At 36.8% G+C, this 20,918-nt stretch overlaps 2 protein-coding genes across 4 annotated transcripts; both read right to left on the bottom strand.

Annotated features, from left to right (window-relative positions):
- Window positions 1–1,322: 1,322 nt before the first annotated feature.
- Taf11 (TATA-box binding protein associated factor 11) lies at window positions 1,323–11,718 on the bottom strand. 3 transcript variants are annotated; one of them, XM_045739755.2, is made up of 8 exons: window positions 11,429–11,540; window positions 8,736–8,797; window positions 8,192–8,424; window positions 7,880–7,942; window positions 5,785–5,950; window positions 4,013–4,100; window positions 3,416–3,512; window positions 1,323–3,018 (listed from the first exon to the last, which is right to left on the bottom strand). In XM_045739755.2, the coding sequence occupies exons 3-8, from the start codon at window positions 8,397–8,399 to the stop codon at window positions 2,879–2,881; spliced, it is 762 nt and encodes a 253-aa protein (XP_045595711.1). In that variant the 5' UTR covers window positions 8,400–8,424; window positions 8,736–8,797; window positions 11,429–11,540; the 3' UTR covers window positions 1,323–2,878. The 3 variants fall into 3 exon arrangements, with proteins under 3 accessions (XP_045595711.1, XP_069187375.1, XP_045595714.1); XM_069331274.1 differs by lacking the exons at window positions 8,736–8,797; window positions 11,429–11,540 and adding an exon at window positions 11,579–11,718; XM_045739758.2 differs by lacking the exon at window positions 8,736–8,797 and having other exon boundaries at window positions 11,429–11,564.
- A 7,291-nt stretch (window positions 11,719–19,009) lies between these two features.
- On the bottom strand, window positions 19,010–20,554 carry LOC123756510 (cuticle protein CP1158-like). The gene is made up of 2 exons (XM_045739760.2): window positions 20,471–20,554; window positions 19,010–20,015 (listed from the first exon to the last, which is right to left on the bottom strand). Exons 1-2 carry the CDS (start codon window positions 20,480–20,482, stop codon window positions 19,410–19,412), a joined length of 618 nt encoding a protein of 205 aa, XP_045595716.1. The 5' UTR covers window positions 20,483–20,554; the 3' UTR covers window positions 19,010–19,409.
- Window positions 20,555–20,918: the final 364 nt, after the last annotated feature.

The raw sequence follows: 20,918 nt of genomic DNA, 5'->3' as shown, positions 1-20,918 counted from the left end.
TTTATATACATGGTGTATTGGATCTGGTAAACAGTTCAAGAGATGTAGCATTGTGGCACATGAAGAATATTAAACTGATTGAGAAAGGTTACCTTGAGATGATTTCGGGGCTTAGCGTCCCCGCGGCCCAGTCCTCGACCAGGCCTCCTTTTTGTTACACATCCCCAGGAAGCAGCTGTAACTCCCAAGTACCTATTTACTGCTAGGTAAACAGGGGCATCAGGATGAAAGAAACTCTGCCCGTTTGTTTCCGTCTCCACCTGGAATCAAACCCGGAAACTTAGGACTACGAATCCCAATCGCTGTACATTCAGCTGCCAAGCCCAGGAAGAATTAAAGCAAAGATTATAACAAAATTTAAAGAGATAAACACAAGACTTCATTATACTGTATTTATCAACTTTGTTATCTAGAGGAGAATGGAAAACAAGCCATATGTAGTAAGTACAGTAGTTATTAAAAGTATGCCTGTACAGGTGGCAATGAGTAAGTGTGTAGTTTCAATGAATAGATTCATACCAGAGCACTTCATCGGCATCCAAAGCTTGCTTTTAAATACCAAATTTTATGATGGTTTCATTAGTTCAACTAATAATTCATTGTTAGGGGGACAGGCTGCCAGTGTATATATATACATGTTAGGTTTATATCAAGGGGACCCCCCCTTCCTCCCTAGGGTTGAATTACTGACCCTCTCCAGGATGCAACACCACAAATGACCTTGATATTTACTGCTAGGCGAACAATGGCATTAGGTGATAGCACACCCAACCATTTCTGTCCTACCCAGGATATGAACTCAGAATTGAGAGTCGAGAACGAACCCGACTGTATTACTGAAGCACTTTAGTGTAGATTTAGATACCAAAATTACTTGGGAAAAAAAGTAAATTTTTAAGTATTTGATCGTACAGTATTATATTTTTATGTTTTTTGGTACCAATTTCAATATAGTATAGTGAATATATGGAGTCTTCAATTACTTTCCATTGCAACCAATCATACTAGTGGGATAGAGTCCTTCAATTACATCTGACTTTCTCTGCTCGGGTGGAAATTTAATGTTTAATACCATATGATTAACTATATTATCATGAAATGAGGGTACACACTTTACCTTATTGAGCCCTTGCCTTGGCTGGAGTGGGAACAAGATCAACAGCTCTTTCTGATTTTGTAGTGGAGGAAATGAAGGCCATCCAATGAATCATTTCATCGGTGATAAGAAAGGCAAAATTACGGATTGGATAATATACCAGTAGCTACCAAACCACTTGCTAATATATACTACAAGGAGACAAAATTAAGACTTTTCATTGTAATACAGTACATTATAGCTTTATTAAAAATTATCTTACAATTTTTCCTGAAAATATTGCTACACACAGTTTGCTTGTTGATTAAAAGTAGTATATTCATAAAACTAAGTTCTTACTTAAAAAGTGAAGCTTTATGTTGCACATCACAGACAAAAAATACTGCATTCTGTCAACACTTTTTTGTTATTTATATACAAGAGTTCTTACATTCTTGTACAGCCACTAGCATGCATAGCGTTTCAGGCAGGTCCTTAATGCAGGCGATGAGTCACAATAACGCGGCTGAAGTATGTTGACCAGACCACACACTAGAAGTTGAAGGGATGATGACGTTTCGGTCCGTCCTGGACCATTCTCACAATCGACTTGAGAATGGTCCAGGACGGACCGAAACGTCGTCGTCCCTTCAACTTCTAGTGTGTGGTCTGGTCAAGGTCCTTAATCCTAATTTTTCCCTGGAATACGAACTGCCAAAACGTTTAACAACCAGGTACCCATTCACTGCTGGGTGAACAGAGGCTACAGTTAAGGATTGGCGCCCAGTCAATCCTCCCCAGCCAGAATACGAACCCAGGCCAAGGTGCTTGCGAAACGCTGGGCGAGTGCTTTACCACTGTGCCACGGGGACCTTAGTTGTACTGTGCCATAGTTTTTTTATCATGAAATAAATTCAATGTATAAAATCCCCCGTTTTACTTTTTTCAATGATTATGGAACTAAGTTACCAGAAGGGAACATTTTTTGTGCTAAAATAACAAGAACGCATTATACTGTATACGTATTAGGAAAATATTACACATTTGCCAAAGATGGGCAATTTAATACTGAAGATTTTAACAAATAACATGGAAGACGTGAATAAGATGTTGTGAGATTTCTCAAGTGTTGGGGAAGAGGGCACTGGACACCATTTGTGGAACATAAATGTAGTTAGCTGACTAATGACAGCTCATACTGAATAAATAATTCAGCATGGCTAATATTTCTAAATAATTTTGGTTTACAAGATCTATTACTTGTTCTCCATATAGCATACAGTAGAACAGAGATGGAAATAAGTTATATACAACAAATACAGTACTGTAATGCTACACAGAATATGCAATAGTTTTGAACTTGTTATAAAATCTTTCACTAAGAAGTTGGTTGATATCTTGTACTATTTTTTGCAATAATAATTTATCACAAAATTTAAAAGATTGAGATTTGGCAAGCCTGGGTTTGTGCCCTTAGCCACTTGTAATTACTGTATTGTATAAAGTGAAAGCATTCATTGAACAGCAATAATACTGAAGCCATTTTCAGAGTTAGCTAAACCTTAGGAAACAAAGTTGACAAAATTTGTTTATCAGGTAAAAGCAAAAACAAGATTTTAGCCAATACAAAATTACAGTACTTGGAAATTTTTCTAGTTAATAAGTGAATAAAACCCTCGAGAAACTAAGCGGTAATCAAAATGATTTTTTTTTACTACAAGTTTGCATTAATTCCTCTCTTGATAGAATATTTCCTGCAGCTCTAACATTGGGGGAAAAATGGCAGCTCAACTTTTACCGAGCTTATAAACGAAATAGAGCTCTATGTTGTTTCATTGTTGGTATGTGCTGTCCTGGACGACGACGTATCCTACGTATGGCTTCACGAAGGTGCTTTGGTTGTACTGGTCCAGTTTCCCCTTGGGTTTCCATAACATCCAAAGCTGCACAAAATAAAAGCAAAAAAGAACATTTCAAGAATAAAATTTGTATGCAGCTTTGCGAGGCAATTCAATTTATGTGCATTCCATGTATGCTATACGTTCTAATCATGAACAAATAGTATTTGAATATCATTTGTTTTTGTGGCAAGTATTGTTACTCCAGTAACTAGAGAATGGGCCGTTTGATTTGACGATTTGATTCAAGTTTCTAGGAAAAATTTGGATCTAGTTTAAGCTTCTAGAAGGCATATGATATTGGATTTAAGCTTCCAAGATGTATGGGATATGGAAATACAGTATAACCAAAAGTCTGTACAATACTGTACTATATTTGTAAAAAACAGAATAAAATGCACAAGATCACCCCTCGAAAAAAAAAAAAAAAAGTAAATCTTACCTTCTTCGAGGACCTCCCCAACAAAGACTTTAGCGATACCAGACATAGCAATGACAACATTCTGTGACACTGAGCATCCAGTGATGGTCTGCATAACCTGATGGTTGATAAATAGATTAAGCTGCTAAAAATATATTTACATTAAATCACATTATCCATTAAACACATTAAATCTGTAAATACAATGTTTCAAGTTGCTAATAACAAAAAATAATACAAACATGGTTTATGTTTTGCCATGAAAACCTTGTTATAAATTTGTTAATATGACTTTCAGAAGAAATATAATTACTGTACTGTAATAGCTTTCAGACCGACAACCATAGTCACCTGCGACTACTGGATGTCTACTACTTAATAGCCTCCACACATATTTATCATACTGATACATATACAGTTCTGTAGTAGTATGTATGCTATACTATATATAAACTATGTACACACTACATATTTTAATGTTATACTGTACATATCTTAGAGCATTTGATTATTTTATAATACAAGCATCCTGCTTTTAGTTCACATGCAGATAGTACAAACAAACATATTCACCATAATTTTATTTTTTAATTTCGAGTAATTTTTTTGCAAACTTACTCTTTTTATGGCAGCTTTAGGGAACGCTGATCTACGAAACATCTCATAGCGGTCTAACTGTTCTTCTGTAAAGTTGGACACTAACACTCTGTAAATGGATATGTATTGGATTTGAAACTGATCTTTCAGTATTCAAAATGGTTACTAAATAAAATAGAAATACTGTTCTGCACACAGTATTAGATTTCAATTACAAATGTATTAACCCAGCATTTTCTCATGGTCATGGTTACATTACATTACTGTATTAATAATGGTTTAAATTTCAGCAGGCATTATAATATGAATAAAAGCCATAAATAAAAAACATAACACAGTAGCAAGCTGAAAATACGATTTAAATTTGAACTCCCGTTTGGGATGTTTTAAATTAAACATTAATCATATGAATGATACTGTACATAATTTGTGTGACCTATATAATGTTTCATGGAAATGTACCATCTACCGAGGTCTAAAAGATGTCAAAAGAAAATCTTAATACAGTACTGTAATTAGTTTTTCATTAATATGGGAATCATGGGTAAATAACTCAAATAAAAATACTCATGGGTCATATAGTAGTGATTATATCAAATTAAAAAACTTTAATATCATTAATTTTTTAGTCATTGCGATTTATCAATATACTGTACTGTATTTTAAATTTATCATTAATATTAGATGAAAAGTTAAATAAAATACTGGTGCAATACAGTATGTGCAAATGACAAAGTGAACAAATTTTTTTTTGCTCAAGTGAAAACACAGAACCCATCTTTTTTGCAAATAAACAATTAAGGAATGCTAAAACAAATTTTATGTATGAAACTGTATAGAAATATTAAATATTATCAAAATTTTATAAGCAAGATACCGTATTTATTATATAAACCCACACTTATGTATTTGTGAAATTTATGTAAAGATTCACACCTAGTCTTACACGAAGTAAAATTCTGGGAGGCATTTATATTAGAGAGATTGCAACGTAGTCTATGTGGAGGAAACAGGGCAAAAACTTTAGATCAGAAATGAGGAACACAAGAAAGAATGTAGAATCATGACTTAGTAGTGCTGTAGCAAACCATAGTTGGGTAAAGGATCACAATATTAATTTTAAGAAGAGTGAAATACTGTAATCTATAAAAAGTAATAATATTAGAACTAGAAGGCTATTAGAAGGGATTCTAATAGATACTCTGAATAATTTTGCAGGTAACAAAAGATTGAATTCGGAGGATAGCTTTACTAGAAAAATTATTCTAAGTGAATTAAAATTAGATATTGAGGAATGTAAGTAGTACCATTAGCTGTTTTCCTTTGAGTATGGAGGGAGTTATGAGGGATAACATCCAGATGAACACCTTTCAATGACAACTCCAGTTGTCAGAATATCAGAATTACAGAAAGGACACCTGATCATAATTCTATAGGCGACATCACCACAGGTGCATCGACAGTCGGGAATAAAGGTGACATGGTCAAGAAGGATAAGAGGTTTGGATCCAGGGTAGCAGCCGCATTAGTCGTTGAAATGCAAGTCTTTTCCTAACCACACACTCAGATTTTGACAAAGCACTCGGGAGAGTGCGAAAGAGTGTGTAAATCTTTACAAAAATTTTGCAAAGACATAAATATGGGTTTTTATTCTAGGTTATTATGTCCGTAAGATATTACCATTATTTAGCATGATATATTATAATTGTAGGAAGTAGATCAGTAAATCCTTTTCTATCCTCTATCAGTGAAAAGGAAATATATTTGACCAACAGAACAATAATGTTACTGACTGCATGCGCTCTCTCTCCTCCTCTTCCTGTTCCCGTTTGGTTTTCCCTTCTTTCTTGCGGTCATTCTTATTGTAACCAGGTTGTGGAGTTGCTGGCTTAGGAAGCAAAATATCTCCACTCTCCCCAACATCAACATCTGTGTCTCTTCCTGGAGTCCAGTCTCTTCCTAAACAAATTCAGGTAAGATAACAAATTTGATGTTCAGTACAGACTATGAGTAACCCGTTTATTTTGAGTGATTTGCAACTGTAGATCACTCAAAATCACTGTACTTTGGAAATATGTATCATGTTTTTGAACAATATAAAAACTATATTTAAATCCAATATAGTTAATATGAACAATCCATTAATATTATTATTTATACAGTATATAAAGAGGAAAGAAATAAAACATACAATATCTTGAGCAACATGACCACATTCCCTAAATCCAGAAAATTGTGTAATACTAGTATGAGCTACATGGAGGAAGTTGTTGTAGCAGAGTTTCCTTGACTTTACATACTTTTGGATCACATTATTGCCTCATGATCCCTTTCCAAACATTCTGCAATTCCTTTCATCAAAGTCGTTGGAAAGAATACAAATCTTCTTTATACAGCATTATTTTTGGTTAGAAATTAACAGGGCTTGATAATAATGCTCAGGCAAGTGTTTTAGAATAAAGTCACTCATATCTGGATGGACTTTAGATTTTGTTCAAGCAAATGTCTAGATACTACAGTGCTTGCACAAGCAGTTCTTAGAAAAACCATAAATATGCCAAACACTTAAAATACACTCCAGTAACACCACTGAAAAACAAAGGGTATACATTACGAAACTTTTATACAAATATTCTAACAGTTTTACATGGTTCTGTACATAGTACAGTACTTATGAAAATATTAAATTATTTTCTGTATCATCAAATTTAAAGGGTCATATTTGACTTAATTTGTTCTCTGATGTTTTCAGATATACAAGTATAGTACAGTATATGGTCTTTAAAATGCTGGGCAACTCGGAAAAAGCCTAGAAAGGTGTACGATAGGCAAGAAACGATGTGTTCATATACCTGAACTACAATTACACTGTTGCTGGAATTCCGATTCCAAAACACCAAAACCATGTACTGTATAGTACTGCACTACATGTGAAAAAGTTGTGGAGGCCAAAACCGTCAGTAGTTTCAAAGCGCTACATGACAAAGAATGCTGGGAAGACGGGACACCATGAGTAGCTCACAACACTTGGGTAAGTACATTAGTATCAGATGGTTTCGAAGAAACAAGCCATCAAACATCTTGGAATGAGGTACTGTATGTTGTATTATAAGTGTTTCCTAATTGTATGGAAACAAAAAAAGGTATAATATAGGCCATAATTTACTTCCCTATACAAAAGTGATATATTTTTCTGTCTGGATGCTGGCACTAGGGTGTCTAGATAACTGGTACTGTATGACACTTTATATCAAGACACTTACACATTTTGGTTAATATCTTGGTTCCTCGTGTAATAAATACCATCAATGTTTCATTAAAGATATTACTGTACTATACAGTATTTATATTTTTAAACCTTATATGAACACCGATAAGTGTCCAGAAATTGGCCAGTGGAAAAAAAGTGACTTGAGGAAGTTGTTCAAATGCATTTCTATTTTTTATAATACTGTACAGTATATGCATCACATCGAGTTCTCATAGTATAATTTTTGTGTAGCATGTGGCTTCTGCAGGATACTTCTATTGCACTACACAAATGACTTTATACAGCTGGTCTACTGTTTTTCATCAAAATTTCATACATTATATAGTATATCTCCACAATTCTTCCACTTCATTATATTTTAGCATTATTTGCTCATATCAATTGGGCCCCAAGCTTGATTCTTGGACAGAGAAAGACATTAGGGAATGTTTCCTTACACCCGATGACTGTTCATAAAGCAGTAAATAGGTACCAAGGAGTAATGTGACTTGTGAACTCCATCCTGGGAATGGTTAGTCATTGGTCTAGGGGAGACCTTAATACAGTATGTCTAAAATAGGTAAACGGTCCAGATAAAGGAAAACCATAGGCAACCACAACCATTTAGAGACACTGACCTGGAGGGGTGTTATCTTGACCCGGTGTACCCGGATCTTTTCCAGGTGTTGTACTATCTCTGCCTAAAATTAAAGAAGAAATATAAAAAAACATGAAAAATATCCTGAAATCATTTATTTTAAATCAATTCAATTTTCAATTTTCAAATTATTTTCAATCTTACATAAAAGTACTGTACTGTAATGTATGATGTTCAAAAATTCTTGTTATATTACAATTTTAACTACAGAAGTTTCAAAACTACACACTTAAAATCTTTACTACACTGCTTTAGTAATAAAGTACATTATTCTAGATATATAATACAGTACCTGCATGTTCTGGGGTTGCCAACAATTGGGCAAGAGGATCACTACCAAGAGGAGTGGACTGAGAATCGCTAATATCTCGGGAGTCTGTATTATCTGCATCAGAGAAATCCGAGCAGTGGCTCTCTGACATACTTAAGGAACGATTTCTGACATCTCCTCCTCCTGCACTGTCACCATCAGAAAATTCTTCTGTGTCCGTAGCATCCATAGTTTACTAAAGTTGCAAAACGATTCTAACAAAAGAAAAAATATATATACTGTACAGGTATTAATTTTTGACAATCAATATACAGTATACTGAAATCTTTATTACATTTTTTCAATTGCATATTAACTAGGCAAGACTACACAGTGAAAACCATTATATCTTGATACAGATACACTATACATGTACTGTATTTAAGGATAAGTTTTTGACATTTTCAGCTCCTGCACTATGACAACTGTAATAAATTATGCACATGAATACCAGAGTAAAACTGCCCACCAATACAATACAGTAGTAACGTATTAAAGAAACTCATCAGTGATCATATCCACATACCTGTACACAACTAGAGACACCAAGTTGAGGCAACTTTATTTGGCGTTACAGTAATGTTTCACCTGAAAATATTTAACGAAAACTAATACACACAGGGCCAGTGTTCATAAAGAATAAGAAATGAGAAGGCTGAGGTCACTTTGAAGGTCAAGGTGGTGAAAGGGGTGGTGAGGTCAATTTTACAGTTTCTAGTACTGTACTTGTGCTTATATCTACTTAGGTCTACTCTACCCAAGTCATACATATAATCTTAAAACAATAACAACATTCATAACAATTAATTTTAGGGAATTTCCATATTAATTTATAGACATTTACTGTGTTCATCATTTTAGCAAAATTGTGGATCCATGAATGTTCAAAAAGCTTTGATGATGGAGTCACAATTATGAAAAATATATGCTAAACCAGTATGGCTGTATAGCAAGTGGACACACAAATATCTTGGACAATCAGGTGTTGAGTGGTCACAAATTTTATTGGATAGAATATGAGAAATAAGGTGCTGTAGCCAAACAGAGGGGAGCCAATGTTTTACCCAGGAAACTAGCATTGAATATTCTAGCTTAAATTAAAAAGTATAAATACAATAAAACATAATATATCTTAATTTCCACATCCAGAGTTACTGGACTGTAACTGTGCAATAGATAGCAGCCTATTGTGCAGCAGTTAGACACAATCTGCTCACAACCAATTGGAAAATGAGTTCATTTCCCAGGCAGGGTTAGACATCTGGCTATATTTCCAAAAACATGTTGCATGTGTTCACCTAACAGTGTATGTGTGTATATATGTATGTGTATGTGTGTGTGTGTATGTATATGTATGGGTATAAAGCATATATGGAAGCTGATCAGAATTACATTTCACCTTTGTGAATGTACATTAATGACACTATGTAAAAGACACATCTAATACTTTATGTAGGGCGTACGTAAATCTGTGTATCTTTGTATTTACGTATGTAGGTTAGCTTAGCATTTTAAAAGCACCGAATCACCTTCTGTGGTTGAGTGTTCAATAAACCCTTGAACTGTATGTTTAACACTTCTCTAACCCTGTCCATGGAGGACAGAAGAAAATGTATATATGCTGGTTAGCATTGTAAATGTGTGGCCACGTCTGTGGTAGAAAATAATAAAAAAAAAAAAAAAAATAAAAAAAGTATATAGATACAGGTACCTAGAAGTTAGTCAACTGTGTTGGGTGCATCCTGGAGAATGTCAGTCACTTGCCTTGAGGGGACTTTGATAAGCCTAACAGGTGTTCAAAATGATAAATACTTCGTGCTATATGACAAAGTCTATCCAGGGAAAGAAGAGGTCCCTCTAGCCAAGCGCAAAACATTCGAGTAATAACTAAAATAATATTTTATAACGAAATCGAGTCCATCTAATTACACAAACCTACAACACTGTTGCTTGGATTGTCGACTATCTAGTGTCCCCTGCCACCTAGTTTCGTCTAATTTTGTTATAAAATTATATAACGCTGCGCATACTAGTGGCTTTACAAGATTGTAAATACCATGCTATGTATTCTCACAAACCCAATGTACCTTCTTGTATATAAATAAATAAATAAATATATTATTTAAGATAAAAAAAAGTTTTTTAATGGTCTACATGCAGTACCAACTTTATAAAGAGTAAATATGTCATATTTCTTCATTACTTATGTAATACTAGGAGGCTTTGGGTATCTTTGGTTAACTAGACAGACCTGTGATAACTGTTTGATCATCTAAGTAGTCACGCACTTCATGGACTTGTATTCAACACATCCACCATTCTTAGGTTAGGTGACGAGTCATTGCCTGCATTCATTCAATTCTTGAGTTAGCTCTCAGAAAGTGAAATATGTTTTCCCTTATAGTACTTTTGCCAAAATACCACTGTAATCTACATCCAGCAAAACAAACACATTCGGAATTTACTTAAGGACCACCGACTCTAATGGACATGACAGGGGCAGGAACAGATCTGGCAGTTTATCAAAGATCACCCCATTATTCCTGAGGATTTTTTCCAGCTGAATTTTAAACTCAAGTAATGCCTTGGCATTTACGGCTTTGGCAGGTAGACAATTTGATGAGTACTGTATTACCCTATTTACAAAAAAGCATCGCCTGTTATCTATCCTCCCATTATTTGGAACAGAAAGCTCTTAAGCTTGCTAAAGTACCTCTAAGCTAACATCTGACCTTTCCCAGGATTCAACACAGAAGTTGCCAAATTCTCAGGTGTCTATTTGCTGACAGGTAAACAAAGTCATCCACTGCATGAAAATGTGCCACAGCGTCTCGCCCTGTTTGTAAACTTGGGTTCATTAAGTTGTGAGCAAACTCCACTAGTTTGGTTAGATACACACAAAGTGCGTACATTACTAACACATACTGTGTTGAAATATTTGGTTAGGTAAGGTTACAATACTAAAATAAACTATTTAGCATACAAAAAATCTAAAAATAGCGTGTAAGATGCAAGATGAGCAGCTATATATAGTGTTGAAAATTCTGAAGACCCTAATACAATATTAGCTACGGAAAAACGAAATTAAAGTTGGCGGTAAACGTAACGGGTAAAATAATCACCGATCTGTAAACACACACTTTGGTCGTACTATACAGGCAACCTTACAACCCTTGTTTTAAGTATTCTATATACAACATAAACTAAGAGTGAACATACGTTACAAGCTACAGGTGTCTCAAGAATGAGAACATTTTCCAGCTCCCACACCAGTTTGTTTACATCATTAACTCGAACTGTTCAGTGCTTCAACACACTTCACTTTCAGTGCTTCGACTCACTTCGTACTCAGTGCTTCAATACACTTACCCTCAGTGTTCAATGTTCTTAGATATTTTATTCTCAGTTCCCCAAAAATTCCTCTTGGTCAGTGTTCAGAGACACTGTTCCTACACAGTACTTTCCCCTCACTCCGAAAACGAGTCAACTTCCTCTTAGTTTCGAAACACTTCTCCCTTAACTCCCCTTCCACCCTTAATACTGCCCGTGGTTAGGTGGTAGTGTACTCCAAACTTAACTCCAAGTTAACTTCTAATAACCCTTCGAATTACTAATTAGTGACGCTACAGTTACTGGTCAGGAAAGTCGCCCTGGCGAATTAGTTTGAATTAAAATCCAACTAGAAAAGATCAAGGCAAATGGTGGGACCTTCGACAAGCCACCGGCTTCCTGTCCTCATCGAGGCCACTAATATTAGTGACCCTCAGGTATATTCAGGAATTAATTTTGCTCCCTTCTGTCGACGAAATAAAGTTTAGAAAAGAAACAGTGATTTGACATTTCCATTATATGATTTTGGGGCTCGTTTGATTGTTTTCATGGTGGCGGAAGATTTACTGTGAAAAAGTGAGCGTTGAGCTTATAATTGCTCCTGATTGGTGATGTAGATGCTTGTCTACCCTTCCTGGTAACGTTTAACGGGGAGAACTGATTTAAACTACTCTGAATGTTAAACGTTGGATGCAAAGAACTGAGAGCATGTTGCAGACTTCACCCATCTTCGGTACGTATTTTATGTGATACACTCATGTTACTATATATTTATCATGCATGGATCAAATTTAACTTGGCCAATTACTCCCCAGTGGACTCAATATCAAAGAGTAACGTTAAATGAACATGGAATCAGCGTTACTGTGTTATTGGATATCAGTAGATTAATTATATATTTCGCATGTTTGTATTTATTATAAGCAATACACCATTATTGAATTAAATTTATGTTCCAGAGGGAGAGAGGTATTCTGAATGGGTAAATATGTCATATAATATGACGGTTAGACTCAATTTTAAATATATGTAATTACGGGGGGAGGATCACATATAATTGAAAGGACAGTAAGCTGTATTCTGTAGGGCAGGTTTAAAGTTTTTTAGTTACAAATTAAATTATTACTTTAAGAAATACACAATTTAGATAGTTACTTATAATTGATGAAATAATATCAATAATTTTAAAGATTTAATTTACCTGAGGGTCACTAACACTCTAGTGACCTCGATGAGGACAGGAAGCCGGCGTGTTGTCATAGGTCCCCCATTTGTCCTGATGATTTTTTTTAAAGCTAGATTTTAAAGTTCAGCAGAGTTTTGGCATTTACGGCTTCGGCGGGTAGGCAGTTCCATGGGTGGGAAACAGCCAAAGCTCTTTATCAACACACAGGATTGAAAACCCCCCTTTGAGTGAAAAAGCATCTGTTTTCAGTCCTACACCGTGGCTTGTTGAGCTTGAAACAGTTACTCCTTGTTTTAGTTACATCTGACCTTTGGAAGAAGTTGCCTGGATCAACATCCTCAAATTTTTCAGTATTTTGAACGTTTCGACGAGATGAGCCCTATCATGTCTGGTTTGCAGTGTTGGTAGCCTTGTGGCCCTCAACCTATCCTGGTATGAGAGTTTACTTTGTTCTGGGATTTTTTTTTTTGTGGCCGGTGTTGAACTTTCTCCAATGAAGCTATATGTTTTTCTGAAGACTGTCTATGTCTAGATGCAATAATCCAGGTGAGGGCGCACCAGCGATTTATACAATTGAATGACTATCTTTTTGTCCTTAAAGTCAAATTTAAGGTACGCTTGATTATTCCTAGGGTTTGGTTAGCTTTTTTTTTTATTGCCGCTCCCACTTGTTGTGCAACTTTAAGTGACTGATGGATTCTGACTTCCAGGTCCTTTCCTTCATTAATCTCCTGCAAGTTAACACTGTTAATTTTGTAGTTGTGACCTGGATTGTAATGCCCTACATGCAAGGTCTTGCAATTATCGATATTAAAAAGCATTTGCTGGTCTTCTGACCATTTGTGAAGTTCATGTAGATCTCTTTGTAAGGCCTCAATATCATTTTCACTTCCCATTTTACAATAAATCTTATTCATCTGAAAATTTGATGACGTGGTTTGTAATAGCTTCATCTATGTCATTGATGTATATGACAAAAAAGGGGTTGGCCCCAAAATGGTACCCTACTCACCACATTTCTCAAGTCAGATTCATTCCCGTTTAGCACGACCCTTTGTTTTAACTATTGTTTTATCCATTCTAGTATTGTACTAATTATTCCACGTACCTGTAATTTTCTTCCTAATCTTTTAAAGCGTATCAAAAGCTTTAGCATAGTGTGACGTGCTCGGTGATACCGCAGCTACTATCCTGGCAGGTGTTCTGTGCCAAACGCACATTAATAAAACCAAAATGAAATAAAACTGCCAATCCTTTACGGTGTGTAAGTCACAGGAAATAAACAAGAAAAGAAACCCTTTAAATATTTTACTTTACCAAAACTTAACAAAAATTGACTTGAATTGTACAGAAAATAATAATTAATAATTAATGACAAGAAACCCTGAACCACTTGGCTTTACACAAAGGCAAAAAAATATCAAAATCAAAATCAAAATGTTTATTTAGGTAAGGTACATACATAAAAGAGATTTTACAAAGAGTGATGGATTAATAGTTAGGGCTAGTACATACAATGCCTAAAGCCACTATTACGCGAAGCGTTTCGGCCATAAAAAACTTAAACTTAAATGACTAAAGTTTAATACTAATTGAGCATAAAGAGTAAAATGAAAACATGGAATGAAAATATAGCTGAAAAAGCAGCACAAATACAATTCTGTCGACAAACAGCGCTTTAAAAAAAAAAAAAACAGACATTGGATGACATTAGAGGGGTAAGGTAGGTTACAGGGAATTTATTATATACACAAGTTACTTTACGTTAATAATAATGGTGACTGATACACTTTATACAAAAATGCTTATATACAAAATTAGGCCTAAAATGACTGTACCTAACAACGGTTACATGTAGTGTTGAGCAACTGACAGTTTAATTTGACATTTTAATTTAGCATGAGGTGGTGAGCAACTGACAGTCAATGTGACAGATGGTGGTGAGAAAATTTGGGGGAGACAGGATGAGGCTTCAAGGACGCCTGCTGTCCGTGCCACCTGGGATGACAACAATCGTCCAAAAACCTTGTTTGTAAAATATGCAGGCGGGCCAAGCTAATGATGTGTGGCTAGACCACTGCTCTTTGCCAGCAACGGTTCCTCCCCGGGTGTCGTGGCATTCAAGCCATGATCATTGTGTCCAAACAATCATTCTCAGCCTTTGATTTTTGTTTACCAATGAATAAGTAATATTGCACGCATTTTGAATTATTTACCATAATCTGAATACTTTGTAATAAGAATCTAGATTTTATGAGACAAAAAGTCCGACACCAACTCACGCGTACAGTTTTTTACTCTGTCCTAAGTTGGAGGCCAGACACGTTGGGCTAGCCTCACCCAAATTTACTGGGGAAATGGTCTGGAGTTGGGGATGGACATAGGCTGGTCAGGACAGGCCTAAGTTAAGTGCTTTATGAAATATTTTCAACTAATACTCCTAGGCGATTTTCACAGTCTTTTCAAGTAGTGAAGTGTAAAATGTTACGTGTGATTAACGTGGAGTTACATGTCGTAACAGTATAATTTCTTAGATCCATACAGTTGTTTGTGGCTCTTAATATATTTTCGGAGAGAAGGGGAGAGGCGGGTGACACAAGGGGATAGATAGATAGATGAATAGACAGGTGGATAGATAGATGGACAGAAAGATGGAAAAAAAATAGGTCGATAGATATATGGATAGACGTGGGACAGGCAGACACGGGCAACCCCGGGTACACCCGAAGAGTGTGTGTATGTGTATATATATATATATATATATATATATATATATATATATATATATATATATATATATATATATATATATATATATATATATATATATATATATGTGAGAAAGCTGCATGAACGCGCAAGCCATATATCACTAAGAACTCTTTGACCCGGCCAGGATTCGAACCCATGCCGTCCAGGATCACCCCTAAACGTACACAGTACCGTGACCACCGCACCAATAATCGTCTCATTTGGTGTGGTAGTCACGGTACTGTGTACGTTTAGGGGTGATCCTGGACGGCATGGGTTCGAATCCTGGGCGGGTCAAAGAGTTCTTAGTGATATATATATATATATATATATATATATATATATATATATATATATATATATATATATATATATATATATATATATAATATATATATAAATAATATATATATAAATAATATATATAAATATAATATATTTATATAACCAGAAGTAGTGAGCAGTTTCCCATCCCTATTGCACAGATTATATAGATTGCAAACCACAATTGCATAGGAATAACATTTCATTCATCTGGGGTGTTTGGGAGAGTTGCCGTGGTTCTTCGGGCGGGCAACACTGGGTCCATCACCGCGGCTTACTACTACTCCATGATCAACCACAGGTGTGCGTCACTAGAAGGTTTCTCTGTATATTCTTTAATTCACGTATTCAGGGTTCGGAGGCCTGAATGTCCTTGTGCTAAATGCTTTTCTTGTAATTGAGATCGTTCGTCTCACTGGCTTGCTGAGACATTAAAGCAAAGATGGAGGAAACAACAATCTTAAACATTTATCTTGTATTATTTATTAAAACAAAACTAAAACATACGCGAATATTGTTTATGATGGTGTAGGTAAGACTTGGAGTGGTCGGGGCAGGATGGGTATGATGTGCGGCAGATGGGTGTGGATGATGCCTCGCTGCCCCGGCACTGGCACCTCTGCCCATCCCACCATCCCTCACCTCTGGTATTTGACGCCCACTCAGTGATGCTCGCCGTTTGTATGCTACTATCCTTGTAACCAGAACACTAAATATATTATGACGACTAGATATATCATCAGTATTATTTAATTCACTGGAACGCTAAGATGCGTTATGATCCATTATTTTCATTCGTTGTAGCCGGGGAAATCTTTGCAGAAAATAAGATTCCCCTGCAGCCCCATGGTCATTTGATGCACTTGTATACAACGGAAATTTGCAGTGATGGACAAAACAAAAACAAGGTCCTTGGAGAGCTTCCACTACAATATCCAAGATGCATGTCTCGTGTTCTTGCTCTTGCTATCCTTTGCGAAAGGGCAGTAGTTGGACAAGAATATGTAGCGGGAGCTCGAGGAGCACAGAACTGGTTAGTGATGTCAAGAGGGGCTGGTTTAGGCGTGGTCGCCTCCCCCAATTACCTTGCCAACACACTCTTACCTACTCCTTACTGTGCTCTCATTTTCATTTCATTTACCTACTCTTGGACTGTACAAAGACGCCATTTACTCGTGTAGAGTCGGCGTTCGATCCCCAATGGTCTAAGTGGTTGGGCACCTTTCGTTCATTCTCGTGTCCTAGCTGCTTGTATTTGTTTCTCACCCTAGTGCTACATATTCATATTGTCTTAGCGTTCTCTCCTGATCATTACCATCACGTTGTTATTATATATTTCTCCGATTTAATAGACCAGAGTTTATGAGCTGTGACTCGTTTTTATTTATTTATTTATGTAGTTATTCATATAGTATATTCATTATATTACCAGGAGCTCTTAAAGTTGTACACACGAATGATCAGATATGTAAATGAAGTTCATCATTATACTATGTAAAGCGGCATTAAAAATTCACCCGCTTTACAAAAGACGCAACCTGAACACTGTACAGAGTGGAGGAGGAGGGAGAAGAGGAAGAAAAAGCGAAGGATGCAAAACATTGTGACGACAACTAGGCCGGGACATCTGTGAAGGCCGAATTGTTACCCTTCAACATTCAGAGGCTTCTCCCTGATGCTACAGATGACCTCCAACTAGGTCCAGTTTTTTTGCTATGGAGGTACGGCTGTGTGGATCACATCTGCAGGATGCGATTGAACCATCTTCTGCTCTTGGATTTTTTAACCTAAATAACCTTGCCTATTCACTGTAATCTTACAGATATAATATCTTAATCAGAGGCCTTTCTTACAATAGAAAGGAAAAAACCTTTTGGTTGATATTGCACCGAATCTGTCTCCTGAAGCCGACATCAAACACAAATCATCAGGCGTGTATGCTAGGCTGGTTAACATAATAATTGCCTATAGAAACTTTAGTAAGTAATCTTTCTCATTCGCAGCCTTATTTACCACATATATCAGACAGTTCTAGAATATGTAGCACTAGTGTGGCGTCCTTATCTTATCAAACACCTTATTCAGTGTTCATTCAGTTTATTTACTTTTTTATTGGCAGATTTTTATTATTTAATTCAATTGGACAGATAAGTCATGTAAATCCTTCTAAAAGTGTCACTGAATTTATCCAATTCCCCTTGCTGTAATTCCCTTAAATAAAGACAATAATTTTTAATTTAGAATAGTCCTGAATGTAGAACATGAATAAGCTTAATTCTCCGTGGAAATAATCTCATTTGATAACAAAATTCCACGAAAATAAGTGGCAGGTGACGAAAAGGAAGCCAACGATTCGCTCAAATTGCTGACTTCCTTTTTCGTCACTCGTCAGTATACTGGTCTTATTTCATTATAATATGAGCATATTTCATAGTAAAATTAGGCTTATTACTTTCCACATTCTTTACTAATATAATAAACAATTATATTTAATTTCATCTTGATTTACGCAATGTTTCGAAGTTTTGCGTAATTCTACGGACCCACATGAATAACTTGGCCCAGTGAGTTCAAATTTCCTCCTGGTACGATGTTTAAAATGACGCTGGAGGCACGAACGGGGTTCTAGGTATGTAGACCTAGGCGCTTCGTCCAACCACGACCTCTCCCACATTAAATAAAACAATGCTTGGATGTTCTTGTGAACGCACGATGTGCTCTCCAACCGGCAACCAGCCTCAGTCTGGCTTGATGAGCGGGCTGTACCATTAAGCTGGTCTCCCCTTCTTTATAATCTTGCATTGTACTAGATCTGAGGAACACCAGATATTCTCAGATTATTATCTTTCTAATTTATATTTATATAATAGAATGTCTGTGTTTGCCCGAGGCTGGAGGCCAGACGCTCGCGGCTAGCCTCACCCAACTTTCCAAGATGACCCATGTTGAATGGGGGAGTGTCAAAGGCCAGTCGGTGTTGGTCCAGGAGAAATGTTTTAGGAAATTTAGGCATTTATAAAGACCTAGTGATTTTCTCAGTTGGTGGCTTCTGTTGTTACCTGGCAACATCAGTAAAATATTGTTATTTTATATGATGTTGTCACTAAACATAGCAGATCACGTCATGATGGGATTGACATCAAATACATCCTTGGGAAGCAGTTCAGGCAGCAGGTTTGCACTTTTCTTGAGGTACGTTAAACACAAAGGAAAAATACATATTTATATTTCATCTATTTATTTCTCAGAAAATATGTCTTTAGTTACATTATAATGATATTTGTATTGTTCTTTTAAGACAAGAAAATATGTTTTATAGAGACACCAAATATATATGGCGATGGCGTGAAGAAGATATTAAGGTGTTTATGAACAATGTGAACATATTGTGATCAAATAGAGTAAAGGAAACATTTACACAGAAAAGTATGATTCTTGGAGAGGAGCACCTCAACGACTGCAAGACGGGAAGGGAAGGTCATCTGGAGCGCTGTGGTCGGGTCTAATATTCTGATGGCTTCTGGAGGAGGTGTCCGTCGGAGAGGACTATTCCAGCGGGTCCGTTCAGATCCAGGAGGTGAGCATGTCGAAGTGTCCAGTAATATGTCACTAGACGCGATACAGACCCGATGTCAACTGGACGTTCTTGCCAGACTTAGTCACGATACCGGATGCTCCGATGGCGACAATATCATGGGAGAAGTCCCCTGAGAAGGCGTCGACGGTGCCATCAGCTCGCACAATACCAGAGTAACCAACGCTGCCCTCAGGACGAGTAAATCCAGCATAATCTCGCCTCACTCTGTGGAGGTTACTGTCGAGCTGCACATTCTTGCCAGACTTTGTCACGATACCGGAAGGTCCGATGGCGACAATATCATGGGAGAAGTCCCCTGAGAAGGCGTCGACGGTGCCATCAGCTCGCACAATACCAGAGTAACCAACGCTGCCCTCAGGACGAGTAAATCCAGCATAATAAGCTCGCCTCACTCTGTGGAGGTTACTGTCGAGCTGCACATTAGCTCCAGACTTGGTCACGATCCCAGAGGGTCCGATGGCCACAATGTCACGGGTGAAGTCGCCTGTGAAGCCTTCGATGGTGCCATCTCTGCGCACAATACCAGAGAGGCCGATGCTACCAGCAGGGACCACCCACCCCGGGTTGGAGTAGGTGGGGAGGGCGCTCGCCGCTGCCAACAATGCTGAGACCAAAATCTGCACAAAAAACAATCATATAACGTACAATGTATTATTTTCTAAATTTAGTTAACCAGATATATTACCTATCAACAAGTACAAGAGCTGCCTCAAAGGGCATTCATGTTCCTAATATAATGTAAAATATTAATTCAAGTAAACCAATTGGAAACAAATTTTTGAAACTAATAAAAATCACTGCCTATTAGGCAAATCGTGCCTTGCATACTAGGCCGTGTAGTGCGGTCTGGCTATTAGGCACGACATTATATATATATATATATATATATATATATATATATATATATATATATATATATATATATATATATATATATATAATATAGTATAATATAAGGATAACACAATAGCTTACTGATTAACCAGCAAGAGTACTGTAGTAAATTCTCAGTGTATACACAGGGAGAGGCGTGAAGCACCTCTTTGTGTATATCTTGAGTGGTGATACTGACCAAGAACCTCATGGCTGCTGGCGAAGTGTCTGTGGAGGAGGACAGTCAAGGTGTGTGCTCCTGACCACACCCACTCAGCCTTATATACCCGCTGGCCCACCTCGGGGATGGGACCCAATAACTGTCTTGCCCAAAGAGAATAAGATATTTTATTGGTGGTATTAAAGGTCAGTTGATCGCCACTCGTCTTGTGTCAGTTTGGTATTCATAATCAGACTTATGACACAGGTAGTGGGGATTGGTTGATTTGGAGGGTTGCCGTGGGAGAGTCAATATGGGTGCATGGGGGGATTGGGAGAATTAGGCGGGGTAGATGAGAGGGCGGGGATTGGGGGAGCGATCATGGGATATCGAGGATATGGGGGAAAGGAGAGAGTCTAACCAGAGATTGATGGGGGATGGGGGGGATATTAGGGGTGGAGCGACGGAGATAAGGAGAAATTGAAAT

The sequence above is a fragment of the Procambarus clarkii genome, chromosome 25 (genome assembly GCF_040958095.1).
Source record: "Procambarus clarkii isolate CNS0578487 chromosome 25, FALCON_Pclarkii_2.0, whole genome shotgun sequence".
NCBI lineage: Eukaryota > Metazoa > Arthropoda > Malacostraca > Decapoda > Cambaridae > Procambarus > Procambarus clarkii.
Note: the sequence above shows the minus strand (reverse complement) of the source record. Positions and strands in the feature narration are given on the sequence as shown.